Consider the following 25,896-nt stretch of genomic DNA (forward strand, 5'->3'; position numbering starts at 1 on the left):
GGCCACTTCGGTCTAAGGGAATTCGTTCCCCGGACTTCGTTCTGCACTTCTTTCTTCACCCTAAGGCACAGGCATCCTAGCCTCGACCTCGACCCCGAAGGGGGACCCTTTTAACTCTTCACATTCCGCAGACCTCCCTCCAGCCCAGGATCAAGTGGGCATTGTATGTGCGCGCTGACAGAGGAACCTCATCCGCTTGGGTGCAGAGCTCCCTTCAGTGCCCTTAGATTTGAGTTTTCATGCGGTGGCCACAGACAAATTTAAATGTGTCCAGGTGTGAAGTTTTAACTGGTCCCGGGGGCCAACTCAAGGCAGACGGTCAGGGACCAGGGTTGGGGACACCTTGAAGGACTCCATGATTCTCTGCTGTGTTCCTTCCGTGTAGCCTGAACCCCTGCTCATGTGGGCGAGGTCCAAGGGATGGGGTCCAAGGGGTGGCTGAGATTATAAAGTGGGGATGGAGTCAGTTTGGTGAGGAGTTCCGTAATGGTGCTCCCGGCAGGAAAAAATAGCTCAGGCTTGGGGATGAGCTGCAGAAAGGAAGCACTGAAGGCTGGGGTTGGTGGTGGGGTCATGGAGCAAGGTGGGGTGGGCTTGGGAGCGTTCTGAACAGCCTGGAGGAGGCTGGGCTCCATTCGGGGGCATATGTAAGGGGGCAGGGCTGGACCAGGGAGGGGGCTGCAGGGTGGAGAATTAGGAGGCAACTTTTTGTCAACCCCTCCAAGGAGCCTCGGACTCTTGCCCACGTGGTACTTCTGGGTGCAAGAAACAGGGTGAGCGGTGCCCACCTGTTTCCTGCCCTAGGGGGCCCAGTTTTTTTTTCTGGCTGTGCCATGTGGCTTGCGCGACCTTAGTTCCAGGGATTGAACCTGGGCCACAGCACTGGACCACCAGGGAATCCCCTGGGGGGAAATTCTAACCCTCACATCCCCGCAACTCCCACCAGGCCCAGCCCCCGCCTTCTCCATGGGGCAGTTGGGTCCCATCTCTGAGCCTGGGTGACAAGATGATCTTCTGGCCACTGACCTGAGAGCCTCCTTCCCCAGGTGCCTGTTGCTCATGCGTGAAGCTCGGGTTTCTCTGGGCTGATCTGAATCTCCAGCCTCATTTCTTGACTTTTCTCAATTCTTGTGGTGCCAATATGCTACATGCCTCTCTCCTATCTGCAATATGGACCCTCTCGTATTTCCTCACCCCTTAAAGCAGGCCCCGGTGTCCCCTCCTCCAGGGAGGTCTCCCTGCCACTCCAGCCCCACTTCTCCCCCTGGAGGGCCAGGGGTGTCTGGTGTAGCTCTGTCTACGGGTCTGGCCTCGCATCCTGTATCTGGGAGATACCTGCACACCCACACAGCATTTGGAAGCCTCCTCTTCCAACTGTCCCCGTGGCTGGGGCTAAAGTCCGTGGTCTGAGTCTGGCGAGCCTTCTGGTCACTGAGAATTAAATGGAGGGGTGACCTTGACTTAGTGAGGTGTTTGGGACCGAGGCCCAAGGTCCCCATCACTGGGACCTCTGGCTGCCCAGACCTATACGCTTGTGCTCAGGACTCTGGCTCCCCAGGGCAGGCTCCACCACACCCCCTTGCCCTGCCCTGGGCACAGCGTCCATGGTGGGGAAACAGGGTAGTACGTGTCATGCCAGCCAGGGGTTTGCTGCTGAGACTTCCAGACCCTGAACTCCCTCACTGAGACACCCCCCAGGCCACCTCCACCATAGTTCCCACTTCCTCTTTATGGCATTTATCAGTCTCAGATTGTGTTAGAGGTTAATGGCCACAGCCCCAGCAGACTGTGGGTGCCCAGGGGCAAATCCCATCCATGTGATTCACAGTCAGTGCTCAGTGTTTGCTGAATGACTGTGTGAACTGCAGGCTGGCCCAGGAGCCTGACGCCAGCTTGAGTCCTCAGACCCCATAAGCTCACAGGGGTTGAGCAGGACCTACTGGGTACCTGTATGAGGCAGGGGGATGAGAGGTAGGGGCTCCTCAGTTTGCCAGGCCCTGATACTCCAAGCATGGCTCACAGATTTCCGAGACCCTGCCCAATCTGCTCACTCAGCAGCTGCAATTGCACAAGATCCCCAGGTGGTTTCTGCACAAGTGTGACGCACAGGCGCTGGAGACGTGGCAAGCTCTCCTTGGTCTGGGCTACCCACTAGCCTCCCCTCCTCCAGGAGGCGTGTGATGTCTTAGTACGGTGTATCCGTCCATGAAGCTGTCCCCCAAAGGCACGAGCCCTAGGGACTCATGTGTCCACTATAGCTGTAGGACCCAGGGCAGCTAGGGTAGCCTGGGCTGCAGCCATCACTAGCCAGGTTTGTTGTGCGTGTGTGTGTGGGGGGGCCCTGTCAATGCCACCTGTCAAGAGAGGTTGAGGGGCACAAGTGTGCCCTGGGTCCACCTGCTTTGTGGGTCTGAGGGAGGAATGGGCCCTGCCTGGAGACCCCTCCCCAGCCTCCTTCTGCAGTGCAGTGCGCTAGGCTACGAGGGGAGTCCCTGATGCCCCTGGCCCAGGTGCAGCCAGGTCTTGGCCAGCTGGCCGCCCCTCCCCTCTCCAAAGGTCCTCCCCTCAACTCCAACCCAGGCCGATGGGGGACCCCATAAGCAGACAAAAGGTCCAGGTGGTTTTCCAGGATTCCTTGGTGCTGGGCAGCCTTCAGAGCAGCATCCTGTCCCCACCTGTCCGGCCTGGCCCTGCTAAGGAACAGGAGGGGTTTCTGGTGATGGCAAGACCAGGCTGCCGTGGCAGGCAAGCACCGGGATTTTAATACACAGCACGACACTCGCAACAATGGGAAGGGCGGGCAGAAAAGCAGGCCAGAACATTCCACAGTCCAGGAATGGTCGGTCTTTTGGAAAGTACATTTGTGCATTTTTCCAGAATACTCAGTAGTAAGGCCGTCTGGGGTTGTTCTGTGGGAAGCAAGAAAGATAAAAGGGGAGGTGGTTATGCTGTGCTAAAGGGAGCTAGTAGTTCCTCCCGTCTAGAACCTAGTGGGGGCAGCTAGCCCACATCCTCTAGAAGGGAGGGCAGGCTTTGGGGAGGCGAGGCAGGCTCGAACAAGGTGGAGAGGTGGGGTGGGTCTGCTGGAGAGCCTAGCCGGACTGCGGAAGGAGGGACACTTCTGTGATCAGCACCACCACCCGCCTACAGCGGAAGAACTGCGGCGGCCCGGCCACAAGCAATATAGGGGGATAGGGACACACGCACCAGGGGGTTGGGCCGGAAGCGGTAGGCCAGCATCATCCTCTTGCGGAAGGCCTCGTACTCGTCATCTTCCTTGGAGAGCTCGGCTGGCCGGTCAATGCCAAAGCCAGCACCATCTACCGTGGTGGTGCCCCTGCATTGGGGCAACGGGTGGTGTGAGCCGGGGAGCAGGCTGGTGCCGGCAAGAGGGGGGGTGAGGGACCTGAGCTTGGGGCAGGGAGGCTTCACCCGCCATGGCTGGGCTCAGCAGCAGCACCCCAATGCAGCTCAATGTGGGGGCTATGCTGGGCTGGGTGACATCTGTCTGGGACACTCCTGGCACTGTGGGAAGGTGGAGAGCCTAAGACGGCCCAGCCACCAGAGTCCAAATCCCTGACTCCCAGCCCAGTGACAGGGCTGGACCCAGGCCCTGGGCCTATGTCTCCGTGTGGGACTTCTCCTCTCCCCCCTCCCCCCTGGCATTGGAGGCCACACTCACTTATTGACTGGGTTCTTGATGCCCTGGCCTTCTGAGCCCAGGCCATCGCCCTCCTTCCAGCCCATCTTCATCAGCATCTGGTAGCCGATGTTCTCTATCGTCAGCTTGAACTCCTTGTACTCTGAGTAGTCAGGCTCACGGCCCTCCTGCAGGGGGAGGAGGTAGCCGTCATCCACCAGGGCTGCAGCCATCCCCAGTCCCAGCTCTGGTCTGAAACCCCACCCCCACATGGCTTCACTGGCCCCTGGGACCACCTGCCCACCTGCCTCCCCACCACTAAGTCAGACTCCTTGAGAAGAGATCAAGCTGCCCCTTCTCAGAGGCCCCAGGACCAGAAGCAGTACTGAGCTCCCTGGTGGCCAAGTCAAAGAGGGCAAAGTGACAGGTCACACAGGCCTTGTCTACCATGAGAAAGATTAATGGTTCACCAGTGAAGAAAAATCCCATGTTCCAAGAGCAATTTGTTACACAGAGTGCTAAAAAGAGTGCTGTGGTCACATGAGGTGACCATCACATTGGTGAGATTATGTGGTACAAAGCAGTTTAAAAAAAACCCTCAAAAACCTATGTGGAATGTTCTGTCAGCCCTCTCCTCTTGAGCATGAAAACAGCATGGGAAGAACAATTTCACTCTGGAGAGCCCAACACATGGGGGCGTCTGCCCGAGAAATGCTTTGCCTGTAAACTGCACTTAATTGGCTCCACTGGAAGCAGAATTTCCCTAAAGCCTCAGCAAATGTCTCTAAAGCGGCAGTTGAGATGCTATTTGCTAATTCCCTACACAGATGGCACCTGTCATAAGCAGGTGCCACCCGTGGCAAGAGGGTCCTACCCCTCTTGTGAGCGAGCAGGCCCCTGAGGCCACCGCAGGTGCCTGCCACCTGAGGAGGCTGCAGGAGGGGCTGGGACACTGCGCAGGCTGCCTGCTAGACATGCTCACAGCAGGGGCTGGTGCCTGGGGCCTCTCCCAGCCTACCTTCAGGGCCTTGAAGGTCTCCATGAACTTCTCCAGCTCATCGGGTGGCAGGAAGTCTCCGATGAAGTGTTTGCCCCGGCCCATCTTCGTCAGCTGCTCCGCCCATTCTGCCCAGAGATGGGGTAAAGGTGAGAGGAGGAAGGAGGGTGTGGCAGCCCCACAGCAGAAGTATGAGTCCCAGGGGGAGTCTGGGGCCGTGGGGCATGAGGTAGCTGGTTGAGACCTCGAGCCCTGCTCTCCCACGCAGCCCTTGTGTACCGTGTTCAAACGCCAGTGAACACTCAGAGGACCATCCTTTTGCCACTGAAGAAACAGGCACAAAGAGGCCAAGTCTCTTGCTCAAGGCCTTACAGGCTGGATAGGTGGCTTAAGACCCCAATGTGGTGTCTCCAGGCACTTCCTGGGCCGGTGAGTGGGCTTCCTGAGCCCACAGCACCCTGAAGAAAAGGGCACCCTCCACCCCACCCCTGCAACTCGCTCCTTGGCCCACCCCGAGTCTTGTCCATCTCCATGCGCCGCAGCTGGTGCTCCCAGGTGCCCAGCTCGCTGTCCACCTCCTCGTCGCTGTCGTAGCCATGCTGGTGCTGCTGCAGCGCCTTCTCCCACAGCAGCTGCATGTCCTGCATTGCTCGCTTGTGCTGCATGATCATGTCGTACATCTGTTGCATCTGTGGGCGGCACACGCCAGTGAGCAAGGCCATGCACTGTGCGTGCAGGAAGCTAGCCCCCTCACCTCCCCTGTGCATGCTGGGCACCCCTTTTCCCCCCTCCCTGGAGCAGGCACAAGAGCAGGGCTCAGAGCAAGTGTTCAGGAAGGCACTGAGTCCTGTGTCAGGACATGCCCTGGGTTCCCTGAATCTCTATTTTGAGCAGGGAGGACCCCGGCCTGGAATCTGGAATATCCTGGGTACCATCACTGTGGACCAAATGAGGGTGACGTGGGCTCCTGACCACTGGGAGGGTCGAGGGTGATGTGATGGGGCTGCCAGTCTGGAGGAGGTGGCCCAGGTAAGCTGTCCCAGCTGTCCATATCCTGGCCACAGAGCTCCCTGCTGAGCCAGCCCTCACTCCCAAACTGCCCAACACCAACTGAACAGCTGTCGCATCATCCAGGGCACCCAGTGCCAGACAGGCTTATCCTGTACTGAGTGCTGCAGGGAACTGTAAGGAAAACTTAAATGGAGACTATCCAGTCAGGACCAGCCCGCGAGCGCAGTGGGAAGTAGCTGTGGAGCATCAGCTGAGAAGGCTGCCCAGGCAGCATGAGAAGGCTCTGGGCCCAACTGTGGGCTTGGGAGGGCCCTCAGGGGGTGGCTTGCCATTGATGGGGGACCCACCTGCCCAAGAGCCTCTCCCCTGACTGTGGATTCACCCGGCACAGGGAGGCACAGGAAGAATACACGTGACCACTGCACCACGGGGCAGGGTGGGAGACGATACTCCACCAGCCCCTCGGAGCCTGCCTGCCCTGCCCCCCAGGGCCTTACCTCCTGCTGCTCCTTCAGCTGCTTCTTCTGGGCATCCGAAAGCTCTGTGACACCCACCAGACCCACGGGCTTCCCCTTCTCGTAGCCTAGACCCTTGAGGTCCTGAACTAGAAACAAGACACAGGCTGGTCAGCAACAGACACGTGGGCTTGGCCGTGCATCTGTGTCCCAGGCAGAGTCCATGTGCTGACGACACCTGACGCACGTGGCCCATGTGGCAGGACACTTAAGTTGGAACAGTTAGTACGCATGTCACTTGATGACCTCGGGGGGCTTTGCTCCGCTCTATCGTGTGTACTCAGTTCCATCCCCACATGACTGCTCCAGGCAGGCTCTGTGACCCCACACTGCAAATGCTGACACCAAAACTCAGGAGGTCTGGGGCCTCACTCAAGGTCACACAGCTAATGGGTGACAAGGCAGGGAATCTGCAAAGCCAGAGATGCTTGCACACAGGCTCTTGGAAGTAAGCCCCACGGTGAGCAGATACCTTATGTAGACACACAGGTCTGGAGTCTGGCAGAAGACTCAGCTGCGTGGTTCTGTTAGCTCCTTCTGGGGAAGCAGCCAACCATCTTTAAAGCAACTGACATTTAAGCTGGCATCCCCTTTGGAGCTTGGCTGGAGCCTGCAACGCTAACTCACATCAAGATGCTGCAATGGCCCCATCTGGGTGGTGGAAACAACCACCCCTCAGGTGGTGGCTTCCTGGGGAAGAAGCCAGGCAGAACGGGGTGCAGAGGCCCCTCTGGGGGGATGGAAAGAGCCAGGTCTTCCCAGCTCAACGGGACTGTGTTGTCGCCTGCAAGAACCACCCGCAGGTGCTCCTGGACCCTAAGATTGCACACCAATCCCTCCTCGGTCTATGGGGGCTCTGAAAGATGTTGGAGAGCCCCATGGAGAGAGCAAGGGAGCCAAGGTCTGAGCAGCCTGCTGTGTGCCTGGATCACGTCCACAGTCCCTTTCCTCCTTGGGCGACTTCACCAGTAAGCAGGCAGGTGGGGGCTGCCCACACTCCCCTGGGGACGATGTGGGCCAGTGGGGCTTGAATCTGAACCTGAGACTTCGGAGCCTGTACTTGTCCCCTAGAATGTGAAGGACCTGGCAGCTGGGGCTGGACCTTGCGGACACGATCTCAGAGGCGGGGGTGTGCGTGCGTCAGAAGAGCCCTCACATCTGAGCACCCTCCTTTACTGCGGGCACCAGGTTTGGCACTTGAGCAGCAGTCCGACCCTAGGCACCCTCAACCCCGGGTAGAAGTGCTATCTAGAGCCCCAGGGAGTACCAGACTTTTCAGTCAGCAGCTTTTCTCTTTGGCCAAGGGAGGCACTCAGCCAGAGACCACTCTCAGAGCTGGGCGGGCAGGGCCAACAGGCCAGGCCAGCCCTGTGACCTGGGGGAGATGCCTTCCCCCTCAGCCCATCCTTGTGTGGCAAATGTGGGTGTTGGCGCCAGGGCATATATGGCTCTTCTTTGTGCCTGTGTGTCCAGCTCCAGTGAAGTCAGGGGTGAGGGAGGTTGAGAGAGTTCTGCCCATGGTGCAGGCTGCGTGGTGAGGGAGTCAGACAGACGGCATGAGACGGCCAATTAACAGTCACCAACATCATCTGCAAAATGTGATGACAACAGACCCCCACCCTTATGGGTTTGTGGTAGAAAATGAGAAATGAGGCCACACGTTGGCTGTCCCTGAAACTGTTGTCAAGGAGGGAGACGCTGGAGATCACTGTGCAAAATTGACTGTAGCAATAATTGTTCTTATCACTGTGCGTTTCCTGAGCTTTCTATGACAAAACTGAATCCAAGTACTTTAAAGCTTAAGGGAGAAAACAGGACTATCTATATGCTGTCTGTAAGAGACTTACTTTAGATACAAAGACACAAGTAGGTGAAAGTCAAAGGAAGGAAAAAGAAATTTCAAGCAAATAGTAACCAAGACAGAGCTGCACTAGCCATACTACTATCAGACAAAATATACTTTAAATCAAAAAAGGTTTATGAGAGACAAAGAAGGATGTTATATATTTACAAAGATTTGATACAGAAAGAAGATATAACAATTAAATATACACACAGACTTAACAACAGAGCCCCAAGATAAATGAAGCAAAAATTGACAAAACTGAAGGGAGAAATAAACAGTTCCATAGTAACTGTTAGAGATTTCAATACCCTATTTTAAATAATGGACAGAAAATCAGTAAGGATATAGAGGACTGAACAACACTATAAACCAACCAGACCTAATAGATATCTTTAGAACATGCAATCCAACAACACCAGAATACACAGTATTCTCAAGTACACATGGAACATTCTCCAGGATAGATCCTTTGTTAGGCTACAAAACAAATTTTAATAAATTTTAAAAGACAAATCATACCAGGTATCTTTTCTGATCACAATGGAATAAAGCCAGAAATCAGTAATGGAAGGAAAACTGGAAAATTCACAAACATGGAAATTAAACACACTCCTAAACAACAAATGGGTCAAAGAAGAAACCACAAGAGATCAGAAAATGCTTAGAGATGAATGAACACAACAGCGCAGCACACACCAAAACTTCTGGGGTGTAGCAAAAGCAGCGCCAAGAGGGAAATGTATAGCTGTAGATGCTCACGTCAAAAAAGAAGATAGGGCTTCCCTGGTGGTGCAGTGGCGAAGAATCCGCCTGCCAATGCAGGGGACACGGGTTCGAGACCTGCTCTGGGAAGCCCCCACACGCTGCGGAGCAACTAAGCCCGTGCACCACAACTACTGAACCTGTGCTCTAGAGCCCAGGTGCCACAACTACTGAGCCCGTGTGCTACAACTACTGAAGCTCGCATGCCTAGAGCCCGAGGTCCAGAACAAGAGAAGCCACTGCAATGAGAAGCCCGTGCACCGCAACAAAGAGTAGCCCCAGCTCGCCACAACTAAAGAAAGCCCGCGTGTAGCAACGAAAACCCAATGCAGCCATAAATAAATAAATAGATAGATAGTTAAATAAATAAATAAAGACCTCTGATCAATACCTAACTGTACATCTTAAGGAACTAGAAAAAGAAGAGCAAACTAATTCCAGAGCTAGCAGAATGAAGGAAATAACGATTAGAATGGAAACAAAAGAAACAGGAAATACAAAATACGAGAGAAAAATCAATGAAACCAAAAGTTGGTTTCTTGAAAAGACCAACGAAATGGACAAATCTTTAGTCAGACTGCCTAAGAAAAAAACAGAAAAGACTCAACTACTAAAACAACAGGGGGATACAGCAGTCCACTTTATCTGCAGGGGATACATTCCAAGATCCCTCTAGCAGAAGCCTGAAACTACACATAGTACTGAACCCCGTGTATACTATATATACATACATACGTGTGATAAAGTTTAATTTATAAATTAGGCACAGTAAGAAATTAATGACAATAGCTAATAATAAAATAGAACAGTTACAACAACATACTATTATAAAAGTTATGTGAATGTGGTTTTTCTCTCCCTCTCAAAATATCTTATCACAAATGTAATGCCTTTTCCATTTTAACTAAGTACTCAGCACACACTGTGGCCATAACTTTCGCAGTTTGAGGTACGACAGCAAAACTAGCACAAACTTCTTTTTCCTTCTTCACAATTTCACGGATAGATGATTTGTTTTTACCATAGATCTTGGAGACCTCAGCTTAAGTCAAGAACTTTTACCCTTTCACTTAAAGGAAATACTTGACAGCTTCTCTTTGGCATGTCTACATTGCCAGCATCACTACTCTGTGCTGTGAGGCCATTATTAAGTAAAATAGTAAAATAAGGATTATTTGAACATAAACACTGCAATACCATGACAGTCAATCTGATAACGGAGTGACTACTGGTGACTAATGGGTGGGATATGCTGGTCAAAGGGATGATTCACATCCCAGGCAGGGTGGAACAGACAGCACGAGATTTCCTCGCAATACTCAGAATGGCACAAACTGGATCACCTAGGACGGCACAAACTACCAAAACTAACTCAAGAAGTAACAGAAAACTTGAATAGACCTATAACAAGTAAGGGGACTGAATCAATAATCAACTCTCCCCTCCAGCCCACCAAAGAAAAGCCCAGAACCAGATAAATGCACTGGTAAATTCTACCCAAGATTTAAAAGAAGAGTTAACACCAATTCTTCTCAAATTCTTCCAAAAAGTTAAAGCAGGACACACTTCCTAACTCATTCTATGAGGTCAGCATTATCCTGATACCAAAAGCAGACAAAGACAATATAAGAAAACTACAGACCAATAATCCTTATGAGTATAAATGCAGACAGAAATCTGCAACAAAATATTAGCAAACCAAATCCATCAGCATGTAAATAATTAGTAAACTAATTATTTACTACAACGGAGGGGGATTTATTCCAGGAATGCAAGGGTGGTTTCATCATACAAAAATCAATCAATGTAATACTCCACATTAATAGAATGAAGGGAAAAACCCACATGATCATTTCAATTGATGTAGAAAAAGCACTTGACAAAATCTAACACTCTTTCATGATAAAAACACTCAATAAACTAGGAACAGAAGGGAACTTCTTCAACATGACAAAGGTCATCTATTAAAAACATACAACAACATCATACTCAATGGTGAAAGAACAGAAGCTTTCCCCCCTAAGATCAGGAACAAGGCAGGGATGCCTGCTTTCACCACTTCTGTTCAGCACAGTACTGCAAATCCTAGCCAGAGCAATTAGGCAAGAAAAAGAAATAAGAGGCATCCAAATTGGAAAGGAAGAAGTAAAACTATCCTTATCTGCAGATGACATGATCTTATGTGTAGAAAACCCTAAAGACTGTTACCCCAATAAATGAATTTAGCAAAAGATAAAAGATACATAATCAACACACAAAAAATCCGTTGTATTTCTTATACTAACAACAAATAATCCAAAAAGGAAATTTAAAAAAAATTCCATTTGCAACAGCATCATAAAGAGTAAATCACTTAGGAATAAACTTAACAGAGGTACAAGACTTGTACAACAGAAAGACAAAACACATTGAAAGAAATTAAAGGAAACCTAAGTAAATGGAAAGCTGTCCCATGTTCTCAGATTGGAAGACTTAAAATGTTGTTAACATGTCAATACCTCCCAAAGCAATCTACAGATTAATACAGTCCCTATCAAATCCCAACAATGTTTTCTGCAGAAATGGAAAAGCCCATCTGGAAATTCATACAAAAATTCAAAGGACCTCGAATAGTCAAAGCGTGAGAAAGAGGAACAAAGTTGGAAGACTGACACTCCTGATTTCAAAATTTCCCACAGAGCTACAGTAATCAAAACAGTGTGCTACTGGCATAAGGATAGATATATAAACCAGTGTAATAGAGCAGAGAGCCCCAAAATAAACTTTCTATGGGATTTTTGACAAGGGTGTCAAGAGACCATTCAATGGAGAAAGAACAATAGTCTCTTCAACAAATGGTGCTGGGAAAATTGCATCTCCACATTTAAAGAAATGAAGTTGGACACTTACCTTATAACATATATAAAAATTAATTCAATTTAAGAGCTAAAACTATAAAACTCTTAGAAGAAAACATAAGGGCATATCTTCAAGACTTTGGATGTGGCTACGGTTTCTTAAGACCAAAATCATAGGCAACAAAAGAAAAAATAAATTGCACTTCATTAAAATTTAAAACTTCTGTGTATCAAAGGACATTAAGGGGATGAAAATACAGCCCATAAAACTAGAGAAAATTTTTGCAAATCATGTATCTGAATGGGGGTTAATATCTAAAACATTTAGAGAACTCCTACAACTCAATAACAAAAAGACATACAACCCAATTAAAAAATGGGCAAAGGACTAAAACAGACATTTCTCCAACTAAACTATAAACTGACCAATAACACATGAAAAGATGCTCAACACCATTAGTCATTAGGGAAATGCAAATCAAAACTACAATTTGATTTCACTTTATACTTATTAGAATAGCTATACAATAAGGCGAGAATGAGAAGAAACTGGAACCCTTGTGCACTGCTGATAGGAATGTAAAATGGTGCAGCTGCTGCAGAATGCAGTTTGGCAATTCCTCAATAAGTGAAACAGAATTACCATAAGACCCAGTGATTCCACTCCTAGGTATATACAAAAAAGAATCAAAATCAGGGGTCCGAACGGTATTTGTAGGCCAGTGTTCACAGCAGCACTACTCACAATCGCCAAAAAGTGAAAATAACCCAAGCTTCTAAACAACTGATGAATGGATAAACAAAATGCTGTCTATCCGTACACTGGAATTCTATTCAGCTGTGGAAATAAATGAAATTCTGGCATGTGCTTCAACACAGATGAACCTTGAAAACATTACGCTCAGTGAAAGATGCCAGACCCTCCCCAGGAGGCTGAGGGAGGGGGTCGGCCCACCTGACAGAGGTGAGGGAGAAGCATCCACGTCCCTCTGCACCAGCTCGGCAGGCGGGAGCTCCACCTTGTCCTCTTCAGGACCCCACCGGCTCTTTCGCTTCCTCTTCATGTTGGCTGTGGTGGCTGGCTTCCCTGGGGCAGCTGAAGATGGGTTGACGTTGGGCAAGGGGGCAGATGAGGTAGGGCAGGCAGTGGCGGTGGGCATGGACCCCAAGGGGGTCTCAGGAGGAGATCTGCGCTTCAGTCCGAGGTCAGGTGCCGTGGGGGTGCCCGTGGGACGAGCCTTGGCTTTCCTGAACTCCTCCAGCTTCTGGCGGTAGTACTTGTACCCTTGGCTGTTGGGTTCATACAGAAAGCTGCAAAAGAGAGTGGGGGGCACACCGTCATTGGGCCTCAGCCCCCTACCCCTGATTTAGGGCAGAAGAAGCTTGGGCCTTGTGTAGGCACACTGGGGCCAGCTAGGTCACTTCGGGGTCATGTTAAGATGGAGGTCTCTGTCGTGACCCCTGCCCTGCCAGGCCTCAGTGGCTGCTGGTGCTGGTGGCCCAAACTAGAGGAACAGTGTGACATGGCCACAGTCTGTCATGATGCTGTTCCTATGAGCTGAGGGCCACTGCAAGCCCCTACCCCATCTTTATTGGATGCCCATCACAGTATCACTGATTCCCTGCTTCGAAGGAAAAGGAGCGGGCTCTCTCAGACCTTCCCCAGGCTCTGCCAGGCTTCTTCCCCTGCTGTCCTAGATGAGTGCACCAGTGCCTACAAACCAAGAAATCCTGAGTTGCGAGAGACACCTGGTGCCAAAAAGGGCAGGATTTGTCCCAAACCTGACAGCTGGGCATATTTGTGCTCCTTTCTGATGCACCCTTGAGAGGCATCAACAGTGGACAGAGACAAAACAAAGACACTAAACATCAGAACAGACAGGGAGCTCACTAGCAGCCTTGCTGGTAGCTGTTGGTCCCCAAGTGCAGAGCAGGAGGTGCTGGGTTCAGAGCCGGCAGAGGCTGCAGCTCCTTCTGCACCTGCCCAGCATCTCTCAGGCTATGCATGTACTGAGCCAACAGTCCCACTTCTAGAGTGAAGAGTCACAGCCCAGTTCCACATAGCAAAACCTGTGCACAGCAGAGATTACAAAGCCCTTGACAAGAAGGGGCTAGACTTGCACTCATGAACCCGGAAAGACAGTCACGGCACAATGCTGTAATACAAAAGCAAAATGCAGGCTCGAGGATGCTGTAAATTCCTTTTGTATAAAAGGAAATTAGCAGAGAACAAATCCACATACTATTTCTACATGTCTACGTCAGAGATGGGAGAGGGATGGAGGACTCCCAATCCCGCTAACATCCTAGGGTGGGATGGAGGGATGGGGAGACTGTGTCATCTTCTTTGTATTCCTGGGTCATGGTACAAGCATGTACACCCTTCAGAAAACCCAGTGTGGAACATTTGTAAAAGTTAAAAGAAACAAAGATCAACAAAATCGTTAAGCCTCTAGCCAAGCTAAGAAAAAAAGAGAGAGGACACCAACTACTAACAACAGAAAAGAAAGAGGGGCCATCACTACAGATCCCACGGACATTAAAATTACTACAGATTACTATGAACAACTCTATGCCCACAAATTTGATAACCCAGATGAAATGGGCCAATTCTTTGAAAGGTACAATCTGTCAAAACTCACCCAAGAAGAACTAGACAATCTGAACAGGCCTATTTTTATTAAATAAATTGAATCAGTAATTAATAACCTTCCAAAAGTTCACTGGTGAATTTCACCAAACATTTAGGGTAGAAATTATACCAATTCTGTACAATCCCTTTCAGAGGATAGAAGCAGAGAGAATACTTCCTAACTTACTCAGTTACCCTCATACCAAAACCAGACAAAAACATTACAAGAAAAGAAAACTATAGACCAACATCTCTCATGAACACAGATGTAAAAATCCTCAACAAAATATTAGCAAACCTAATCCACTAATGTATAAAAAGAATAGACACCACAACCAAGTGGGATTCATTCTAGGCAGGCAAGACTGGTTCAACATTTGAAAATCAAGTAATGTGGGCTTCCCTGGTGGCGCAGTGGTTAAGAATCCGCCTGCCAATGCAGGGAACGTGGGTTCGAGCCCTGGTCCGGGAAGATCCCACATGCCGTGGAGCAATTAAGCCCGTGCGCCACAACTACTGAGGCTGCGCTCTACAGCCTGCGAGCCACAACTACTGAAGCCCATGTGCCACAACTACTGAAGCCCGCGTGCCTAGAGCCCGTGCTCCGCAACAAGAGCAGCCACTGCAATGAGAAGTCCGCATACTGCAATGAAGAGTAGCCCCTGCTCGCCGCAACTAAAGAAAGCCCACGTGCTGCAGTGAAGATCCAATGCAGCCAAAAACTATGAACAAATGAATAAAATAAAATAAATTAAAAAAAAAGAAAATCAACTAATGTAATCCATCAGGTCAGCAGGCTAAAAAAGAAAAATCACATGATCATATCAATCACTGTGGAAAAAGCGTTTAATGAAACCTAATACCCATTCATGAGAAAAACTCTCAGTAAACTAGGAGTACAGGGGAACTTCCTCCACTCGATAAAGAATATCTATAAAGAACCTACAGCTAACATCATACTTAATGATGAGAAACCTCAAGCTTTTCCACTAAGAACAGAAACAAGCCAAGAATATCCCACCTCCCCAATGCTTTTCATCATCATTCTGGAAGTTCTAACTAATGAAATAAGATGAGAAAAGGAAGTAGAAGGTATACTGAGAAGAAGGAAATATAACATGATTGTCTACATAGAAAAAACAGATGAAGGACTTCCCTGGTGGTCCAGTGGTTAGGACTCTGCACTCTCACTGCTGAGAGCCCAGGTTCAATCCCTGATTGGGGAACTAAGATCCTGCAAGCCATGCGGCGTGACAAAAAATAAAAATAAAAAACACAGATGGAAGAATAGACCAAAAAACCCTGGAACTTAATAAGGTATTATAGCAAGGTTGCAGGATACAAGGTTAAAATACAGAAGTCAATCACTCTTCTATATACCACCAATGAACAAGTAGAACTTGAAACTAAAAACACAATACCATTTACATTAGCATTCCCCCATATAAAATAGGTAAAGGGTAACAAAATATGTACAAGATCTATATGAGGAAAACTAAAAAACTCTGATGAATGAATTCAAAGAAGAACTAAATAAATGAAGAGCTATTCCTTGTTCAAAGATAGGAAGGCTCAATGTCGTCAAGTTGTCAGTTACTCCCAACTTGATTTCTAGATTCAAAGCAATTCCAGTCAAAATCATTTATTCTGTGGATACTGACAAACTCATTCTAGAGCTTATATAAAGAGACAAACAACCCACAATAGCCAACACAATACTGAAGAAGAAGAACAAAGTTGGAGGACTGATACTACCTGACTTCGGGACTTACTGTAAAGCTACAATAATCAAGGCAGTGGGGTATTAGTGAAACAACGGACAAAGAGATCAACAGAACAGAATAAAGAGCCCAGAAACAGATCCACATACATATAGTCTGTTCTTTGACAAAGGAGCAAAAGCAATACAATGGAGCAAAGACAGTCTTTTCAACAAATGGTGCTGAAACTGGACATCCACATGCAAAAAAAACCACAAACAAACAAAGAATCTAGAAACAGACCTCATAACCTTCACAAAAATTAACTAAAAATGTATCACTGACCTAAATGTAAAACATAAAACTATAAAACATAGAAGAATACCTACATAACCTTGGGTATGGCAATAACTTTTTAGATACAACACCAAAGGCATGATCCATGAAAGCAACTGATAAGCTGGACTTCATTAAAATGAAAAACTTCTGCTCTGCAAAGGACAACATCAAGAGAATGAGGAGAAAAAGCCACAGACTGGGAGAAATATTTGCAAAAGACACATCTGATAAAGACTGTTATGCAAAATATACAAAGACTTCCCTGGTGATGCTGTGTTTAAGAATCCGCCTGCCAATGCAGGGGACACGGGTTTGATCCCTGGTCCGGGAAGATCCCACGTGCCATGGAGCAACTAAGCCCGTGCGCCACAACTACTGAGCCCATGCACTGCAACTACTGAAGCCCGCAAGCTTAGAGCCCATGCCCCGCAGCAAGAGAAGCCACTGCAATGAGAAACCCGCGTACTGCAATGAAGAGTAGCCCCCGCTCACCACAACTAGAGAAAGCCCACGCGCAGCAATGAAGACCCAACACAGCCAGAAAAAAACAAACCAAAAAACAAACAAAAAAATCCAAAATATACAAAGAACTCTTAACACCCAACAATAAAAAAAACAAGCCAATTAAAAAATGGGGGCTTCCCTGGTGGTGCAGTGGTTGGGAGTCCACCTGCCGATGCAGGGGACACGGGTTTGTGCCCCGGTCGGGGAAGATCCCACATGCCGTGGAGTGGTTGGGCCCGTGAGCCACGGCCGCTGAGCCTGCGCGTCCGGAGCCTGTGCTCCACAACGGGAGAGACCACAACAGTGAGAGGCCCATGTACCGCCAAAAAAAAAATAGGGCCAATGACCTTAACACATGACTCACCAAAGATTTACAGATGGCAAGTAAGCATTATGAAAAGATACTTCCCTTCATGTCATCAGGAAAATGCAAATCAAAACAATGAATATCACTACACATCTATAAGAACGGCCAAAATCCAAAACACTGACAACATCAAATGTTGATATGGAGCTACTGAAACTCTCATTCGTTGCTGCAGGGAATGCAGATGGTACAAGCCATTTTGGAAGACAGTTAGGCTGTTTCTTACAAAACTAAATATACCATACAATCCAGCAATCACACTTCTTGGTATAAAAGAGTTGAAAATTTATGTCCACACAAAAACCCTGCACACTGATGTTTACAACAACTTTGTTCATAATTGCCAAAACTTGGGAGCGACCAAGATGTCCTGCAGGAGGTGAATATTAAATAAACTGCGGTACATCCAGACAATGGAAAATTATTAAGTGCTAAAAAGAAATGGGCTATCAAGCCAAAAAAAGACTCAGAGGGCTTCCCTGGTGGCGCAGTGGTTGAGAGTCCGCCTGCCGATGCAGGGGACATGGGTTCGTGCCCCGGTCTGGAAAGATCCCACATGCTGCGGAGCGGCTGGGCCCGTGAGCCATGGCCACTGAGCCTGCACGTCCGGAGCCTGTGCTCCACAACGGGAGAGGCCACAACAGTGAGAGGCCCGCGTACCGCAAAACAAAACAAAACAAAAACAAAAAGACTCAGCACAACCCTAAATACATATTACTAAGTGAAGGAAGCTGATCTGAAAAAGCAACATACTATGATTCCAATTATATGACATTCTGGAAAAGGCAAAACTACGTGGTTGCCAGGGGTTAGGGAGGAAAAAGGGATGAACAGGCAGAACACAGGGAATATTAGGGCAGTGAGAATACTCTGTATGATATCATAATGATGGATACATGTCATTACGCATTTGTCCAAACCCATAGAATACGCAACACCAAGAGTGAACCCTAACTATAGACTTTGGGTGATCATGATGTGTCAACGTAGGTTCATCAATTGTAACAAATATACTATCCTGGTGGGGGATGTTGATAATGGGGGAGGCTGTGCATGTTTCGGGGAAGGGGGCACATGGGAAGTCTCTGTAGCTTCCCCTCAATTCTGCTGCGAACCTAAAACTGCTCAAAAAATAACATCTTAAAAAAAATTAAGAGACGAAAGCAAGAAGTCGTTCAAAGAGGGAAGGGAGCAGATGGCTGAATTTTAAAAAGACTCGTAGCAACCAGGACATGGATTTAAAGTGATTTGGTTCCTCCAAGAAAAGCAGACTGGGGAATTCGCCCACTGGGGCAGGGGGGCAGCTCCTAACGGGGTGGGTCTCCTCTAGGCTCACAAGCTTGCCTCTTCCTGGCCTCAGCTGCTGATTCATGCTGATTCTCTGAGAGGCAGCACCCAAGAGCCCCCCATGGGTATGCCTGTCTGCGAGGAGCGTAACAGCTCACTATGGGCCCAGGGCACAGGTGCAGGGGATTCTACAACGAAGACCCCCTCTGACTGGTGTAATCCCACCCACAGGGTTAACCAAAGTTATCACTTTAGTGTCTTTTCCTTCCAGACTTTTTCCACTGCAGATTTATTTGAACAGAGCTGTGATTCTATTTTCCGTATCCTGATATTTTAAGAATTTCTTAACCCGACAACATAAGGCTTTCCTGTCAGAATGCAGTGTAGCATGGTGGTAAAGGCATCTCCACCAACTGGCCTCCTTGCCTTGCTCACCTGTTAAAGGCCAACACGCCAGGCGGTTGTAAAGAACAACATGGTTCACCCGGGTGATGTGTTAAGAGTCACACGTGGCTTGAGGTGTGCTGGTTGCTACCACCTTCAACAACTTGCCTTCCGATGGCCACGATTCCACTGGGGAGATGCAGTTATAGGAGTTTAGCCCACTGGGGCTGGACTTTCATTGTGTTACTAATTTTTCAAGACTATGACAGTGCTATATATATAACATTATTTCTGGGGATGGCATCTCAGAAGTAGAATGACTGGTCAAAGGAACAGACATTTCCAGCTTCTTTACGGATGAGCACAGCTATTACAATTGTTTCCCAAAACTCACAGCTGCTGGGAAATCAGAAGGGAAGGGCCCAGAGCGGCAGGAACACAGGTGGCTGTTAGATTTGGGGTGAGAGGAGCTGCCTTGCACCTGACCCTATGTGAAGATGAAACAGTCTGCTTGGTATGAACCTGCATGCCTTGCCCAGGTCCAATGTGTGGAGTGCCAACTGTAGTTCAGCTCTGGTGTTGAAATGAGCTCCCCCAGACCACGCTGGTCACCTTCAGCTACTTCTCTGCCAGACACCCCCAGGCTCTGTCCTCATCCGTGGCAGTCACCCTCTAGCCTCCATCAAAGCCACACCCAACAAGCTGGATGCCTGCCAGTAATGCCCCCACAAGGCGCAAGAGCTGCAGGGAGGGCCTGGAGTCACTTGTGGTGATAATGTCTCTTCGCTTTGACCCCAGGGAAAAGGCTCGGCTGGAGCTGCTGAGCCCTGGACCCCTGTGACCAGGGAGAGCCACTTGCGCTGGGGGTTTTGTACAGAATTCCACTACCTCGCCCACTTTGCCTGAGATAGATTTTTTGTCAGCTCTTGTCACGCTAAGTGACAGTACACTAAGTTTCCTGTTTAAATAAACTTACTTAGGTAAATGAAGAAGAAAAAAAAAAGACGTAGTGACTTATACCGTAACACTGCAACACTGGTTTGGGTAGTGCAGAGTGGTGGCCGATATCACTACTTTGTGAGGAGATCCTGGGTCTCCTGAACTCTAGACCCAAACACCCCACAGCCCCCACGAAAGCTCCTAGCTGCCCAGGTACCAGACACAGGGACACCTGAAACCCTCAGCAGCCCTTCCCCACCCCCGGCCCCACGCGATGGTTCCCTTCTGTCCCCATGTGCCTCAACCTGGTGTGCCTGACCACCCTCCACAACTGTGGCCAGATGATCCTGGAAGAACAGTTGACCCTGTCACTCCCTATGCAGACCCTCCAAAGGCTCTCAGTGGACACCTGAGCCCTCTGGGACCCAGCCCGGCCCGGCTCCAAGGCCCATCTGCACTGCGTCAACGCTCACCCTGCTCCCCCGCCAAGGTGGCACAGTGCCCGCCATCTCTGCCACTTCACTCCTGCGTGGCAGTCCCTCCAGACGCCCTTCACTTTGTTCCATGTCTAGCTCAGGCTGGCTCACATGTAGTAGATGCGACTGGCCGCCTGCCCGGCATCCGCACCTTCTTCTTTCTTCCTGAGTCCCTGATGGTGTCTAGAGCTGCAGAATCGACCAGCCCAGATGGCTGCTGCTCTAGCACATTCGTTAAAAGCGCCATCGCATCTCCTCACTGACTGAATGGGGACTTGTGTTACTCGTGGCCAAGTGTCCTCATGGGTGCATCACCTCCACAACAGGTTCAGCGTCCACCTCACAAACCTCTGCCGGCCCCCGCCCTGCAGCAGTGACCACCCCTCCCACACCCCAACATCCAGCCCCCCGACCCGCCTTCCCCCACAAAGAGCTGGGGCTGAACCCACCCAACGAATGACAGAGCGGGGGGAGCACAGACCCAGCCTGAGGGAGTGGTGTGTGACTCTGTGGCTGGGAACAGCAGGGAGGCCAGGATGCTTGTCCCACCCACTCTGCGGAACCTGCACACAGGCTGTGGGTTCCCCCTCCCCAGAGCCTGAGGTATCACATTCCCTGCTTTCCTGCCATTTCCCTTGTCGTAAAGATGAGACCCTCAGGATGCAAACAGTGAACAACAATTCTGTGAGTTTCTGCTCGAGAGCCTGGCCTATTCTGTTACAAGGGAGCAAGGCAAGTGCTAGAGACTTTCTCCATGAGGCACCTGGAAAACACAAGGCCCCAAAGGTCCCCACACACCTGCCTCAGAGATGATTCAGGGCACCGATGTGCACCTGGGGAATGCCTATGCGGTGGCACGCCTAAACTCTGTGGTCAGAAACTCCTGGACCTGAGTCCTGGCCCTGCCAACTTCTTGCCATGGGACCCTAGCACGTCTCAATACCACACCAAGCCCATTTTCTCAGCGGGGGAGCTGTGACTAGGGTGAGAGGTTACCTCTCCAGTGGGTTCCCCCCCACCGCTTACCTGAATGCCTGGTTCTCGCGGTTGTTCTGGAGGGCAATGGTTTCCACCTCGGGACCCCCATCCGCTATGAACCTGGCCAACTTTTCTGCGAGGTTCTTGACCTCTTCATCCTCTGGGGGTGAAACTTTAAGCAGGCTGTCAGTACTGAGCTCAACTCACCACACCCAACAGCCTAATTTCTGCTAAGAACCCCGGGCAACAAGAGGGGTTTATTTTAGGAACAATACAAAGAAAAACAGGCAAATGGGAATCAGATTACTACACTGGAACCAAACACCTGAATTAATATAATAATATATCTTGAGCTTCTGCCCCCCACACCCGACCCCTTCCCACCCCTGGGGGTTTTGGACCCACACTGGGACATGGGAACAGAATGTGAGGGAGAGTCTGGGTCCAGGCTGGAGAGATGGGAATCCCCACCTCAGTCTTTCTGCTGGCAGCTGTCCCCCCAGGTCACATGGGGGGATGGGCCTGGCCCACCTCTCCTGGGAAGAAGGTCAGGGCAAGGGACTGCAAGTGACAGACATGATGAACCAACGTCTGTGGCCCACATTTGGCTTAAACATCAATCCCCCTGCTGCCCACCAGCACCTGGCTGGGGTTTCACTTCATTACAGCTGGAGACCAGGCAGCATCTCACCCTCCCGACACTCATCCCACCAGCTGACCGTTTTTGTCTCCTGGCCCCCCTCGACAAGTGTCAGTCACTGCATTTGTCTCTAGGTGTCCTCAGTGCCCAGCACGCATCAGGTGCTCATTAGCACTTGTGAAAATGACCATGAACCAAGGGGCAAATGTTCCTCCCCTGTGCCCCGTTTACATGCACAGGGCTGAGCTCCTGGACATGACCTTGACCTTTACCTTGACCCTTAGATTTCATCTCAGAGCACTGGCAGGGAGGGCAGTGCTGGTCCCAGCATGACCCCAGCCCCCTGGGAGGGCATAGACCTGCACTGTCAACGCCACCCCACACCACGACGGGTTCCAGAAAAGGAACCCCGATTCCACCTGGGGCGTGGTTTGTCCACACGCCTCCCTAGAACCTCCCACCCCCTTCAGCCACCTACCTTTCTGAGAGGCTGCCTGCAACTTCTGTGCTTCCTTTCTTATCTCAGCCACCTTCTTTCTGTAGTAGAGGAATTCCCTGCTATTCTTATCATGCAAAAACCTGGAGAGTTTTGTAAAACAAAGAGTGGAAAATGAGCAACGGGATGGGTGGACCCATGCAGCTTCTGAACACATACTGCGCAAAAGCAAGCTGGTGAGCAGAGACACCTAGATGGGGCCCAAAAATAAGTCTCCACACCACACTGGGGCCCCTTGCTACCTCTGGTGTGAATTAGAAAGCTCTCAGAACAGTATCTGGCCCACGCAAGTAAGCACCCAGCCCCGGGCAGCTTCAGTCACCACCAGGGTTTTACAAGAACATTTGCATGTACTAACATGTGGCAGGAACATTAAGTAGCAGTGGTCTTCCCCTCCCAGAAGTACTTACGAAAATGCTGGGTTATCCTTGTAGTTCTCCATAGCTACTTTTTCTAACTCGGGGCCTCCTTCTGCCACAAAGCGGGCCAATTTCTCTATCACTTTCCGAGTCTCGGCTCCCTCTGGGGGTGAAACTTTAAGGAGGCTGTCAGTACTGGGGTTCAACTCACACACCCCACAGTCAACAGGCACACTCTCTCTACGGACCACAAGGACAGAGGGGTCGGGGGAGAAGAGGGTGAAATGCGGGAGGTTGTCGGGCGTCCCGGGTCCATGCACAAAGCACCATGATGAGGGGTGAGTCGGTCTAGACAGCCTTTGCGAGACATGCTGGAGGGAGAAAAGTGTGTGAGCCTCCCAAAGGCCAAGCCAGTCCCCAGGCTGGCAGGGAGATGTTGGAAAACATAGCCACCCTCCCCCTCCTTTTGTGGAATGCTCAATCCCTTTCTTTACCAGTGTTCAGTACAATAAATCAATTCCCTTTCATCCTTCAAAGACAAATTCTTTTTTTTTAAATATCATTACAAACTCTGATTTTAAGATGTCAGTGGGTTTCAATCCAACACAATTAATATCATCATAGAAGCTCAATCACCCCCTCTGTGGCCAGTGGAGCCTCTTCAAGCTGGCTCCCGAGGCCTTTGGACATGACCCCAGTCTCTGATGGCCTCCTCGATATCTGCTGGGACAGGGCACTTCAGGATCATCTCAGACGCTTCCTGCCCAGACCTAGAGCCAGCCATTTCTCCAAGAAGTCCTGGTTTCCATGAGTGAGAACATGTGTTTCCAGACCAACATCTGGGAGCTAGGGACACTCATTGCAACGGGTTTAATTGTTACCTCAGAGCACTTTCAGTGAACACCACTAAAAAATATATTTTGGGGGCTTCCCTGGTGGCGCAGTGGTTGAGAGTCCGCCTGCCGATGCAGGGGACATGGGTTCGTGCCCCGGTCCGGGAAGATCCCACATGCTGCGGAGCGGCTGGGCCTGTGAGCCATGGCCGCTGAACCTGCACGTCCGGAGCCTGTGCTCCGCAACGGGAGAGGCCACAACAGTGGGAGGCCCGCGTACCGACAAAAAAACCGAAACAAAAAAAACATACATATGTGTATATATATATATATATATTTTTTTTTTTATTAGCCTCCACTTTGAGCCACATGGAACTTGCTTTTGTATTTACTGCTGGCCTGTTTCTGAGACTGTCAGCCACCATACAGCTCACATCCCTCATATGAAAACTCCCAGAAGAAATTTCTTGATGTCAGTCAGTGTTTAGGAATGTTTGCTCCTCCTGGCAATGGGGCCAGACACTGAGCCTGTGGCCACTCTTATTCCCCCTGCTGCTTGTACTGCCAGGAAGCTCGCGGGGTTGGGGTGGCGGGGTACAACATGTGGCCTAAGGAGGACCTATAAGAGGTCTCAGAGACATTCTGTGTCTACCTTTTTCCTAAGCCTCATCCTCCTCCCACATGCCTGGCAACAACCCTGACCTGGTCACTTTACAAGCACAGGTGCTTTTCTGAGGCTGTATCAACAGCAGGCCATAAAAGCCTCAAGGGCCTTGAGACACCCACTGCCCCTCATAAAGTAGCAGTTCCCAGCAGGGTACCCTTGAACTGCCAGGGCCCCTCTCTGAGGAAACACCACACTCACTGACTCCATTCTGACTAATGCTCCAAGCTTCGAGGTTGGCCCCTGATCTGTTTAGATAAACGGCCTGAAGCCGGCACCCTCATCCAGAACAAGAGGCCTAGAGGCTGTCATGGCATGATTATATGGTCGCTTCAGTCTGTCCTGTCAGGCAGACATGACTGTGCTAGCCATCCTGGAGCAGAGGTGGCCTAGGGCCAGGACTTCACACAGCTCGTTCTCCACACAGCACCGAAGTCTCGTTCTGAATATGGTCATGGCTGGATGCACTAGGAGTGCCACCATCACCACCCTCCTCCACCCTCCTCCACCATGGGGCTGGAACTGGCTCACCCAAGGCCAATGACTGTCCTTCCCTGGGCAGGAGAGCACGCCCTCCAACCGGCACGCTCATACCTCTGGCCCAAACTCGTGGAGACAAGTACCCGCACTGAGGAGCTCCTCTTCTAGTACTGGATGAGGAGGGCACAAGTGAATGCTCCCCTGAGAATGCCCCCCCGGAGGCCAGCCCCCACACAAGTGGACAGTGGGTCCCACAGCTCCCAGGATGAAGCCCACACTCTGCAGCCCCTCCATGCTCCCCATGCTCTGCTCCCCACCCCTTCCTTCACCTCGCTCATCCTGAAGGCACCCCCTGACCACAGCCCCAAGCACCCCACAGCCCTGGCTGCGCTGTCCCCGGTGCCCGTGGACCCTGCTGGAGCAGCTGGAGGGGCAGCCGTGGAAGGGGGGCAGCAGCCCCGGCCCCTCACCTTTGATCTCCAGCCACTGTTCATAGTCCTCCTCCTCGTCCTCGTCAGGAGACTGGAAGACGCTCGGGCGGCTGGCCACGGGCAGCTGCTTGGCATGCACGTAGTTCTTCATCTGGCCCGGCGGGCTACTGATGAGGGGGGGCCTCTTCCCGGTGCGCGGGAGCACACGAGGCGGGGCAGCGGGCGCACTCGGGCGGGCATCTTGGGATACAAGGAAGGATACCCACACTCAAGGTCTGTGGTGCAGGTTTCCTATCTTCCTGCCTAACCTGCACACCCTGAGCCCCAAGTGGCTGGGTTCTTAACTTCTCGCATAGCACTGGTAGGCAGTGGGTGACCAGAAGCACTCAGGGAGGACGCCACCCCCATTCTACAGATGAGGACCCCTGAGGCGCAGAGAAGAACCTACTGTGGTCACCCAGCCCGGGACTCTGCAGGCGGCAACTCTGGCAGTAGGTGCCTCTGATGCCTAGGGATGCTGCAGCTCTTCCGGATGAGACCTGAACCCCCACGTCCAGCTTACACTCACTCCCTCTGCTTGTCAGTAGTGGGCTGGAGCCAGTCTATTTGGGACTTTTCAAACACGACTCATGGCATGAGACCCTGCAGTGAAGAGCTCATATAGCCCTTTCTCCCTCTCTGTGGGCAAACTTGGCCTTGGGTTAACTGTCTTCACTGTTACCTGGGAAACCTGACAAAGGTTGAAGGTCAGCTGTTTCACCAGTAACTTTCTTACAGTA

The 25,896-nt window shown here is 50.4% G+C and overlaps 1 protein-coding gene across 2 annotated transcripts in view; it reads right to left on the reverse strand.

Annotated features, from left to right (window-relative positions):
- Nucleotides 1–2,710: 2,710 nt before the first annotated feature.
- SUGP1 (SURP and G-patch domain containing 1) overlaps nucleotides 2,711–25,896 on the reverse strand; it is a 29,553-nt gene continuing 6,367 nt past the window's right edge. The window contains exons 4-14 of one of the 2 annotated variants that reach the window (XM_033854045.2): nucleotides 25,157–25,357; nucleotides 22,761–22,884; nucleotides 22,333–22,433; nucleotides 21,263–21,386; nucleotides 12,564–12,919; nucleotides 6,146–6,252; nucleotides 5,149–5,326; nucleotides 4,659–4,765; nucleotides 3,683–3,828; nucleotides 3,208–3,337; nucleotides 2,711–2,909 (exon numbers count right to left, since the gene is read on the reverse strand). In XM_033854045.2, coding sequence (XP_033709936.1) covers nucleotides 2,883–2,909; nucleotides 3,208–3,337; nucleotides 3,683–3,828; nucleotides 4,659–4,765; nucleotides 5,149–5,326; nucleotides 6,146–6,252; nucleotides 12,564–12,919; nucleotides 21,263–21,386; nucleotides 22,333–22,433; nucleotides 22,761–22,884; nucleotides 25,157–25,357 — 1,601 coding nt within the window. In that variant the 3' untranslated portion in view covers nucleotides 2,711–2,882. Of the gene's footprint in view, nucleotides 2,910–3,207; nucleotides 3,338–3,682; nucleotides 3,829–4,658; nucleotides 4,766–5,148; nucleotides 5,327–6,145; nucleotides 6,253–12,563; nucleotides 12,920–21,262; nucleotides 21,387–22,332; nucleotides 22,434–22,760; nucleotides 22,885–25,156; nucleotides 25,358–25,896 lie in introns of those variants that run through there. The other variant, XM_033854046.2, reaches the window with a different exon arrangement.

Source organism: Tursiops truncatus, chromosome 3 (genome assembly GCF_011762595.2).
Source record: "Tursiops truncatus isolate mTurTru1 chromosome 3, mTurTru1.mat.Y, whole genome shotgun sequence".
Taxonomy (NCBI): Eukaryota; Metazoa; Chordata; class Mammalia; order Artiodactyla; family Delphinidae; genus Tursiops; species Tursiops truncatus.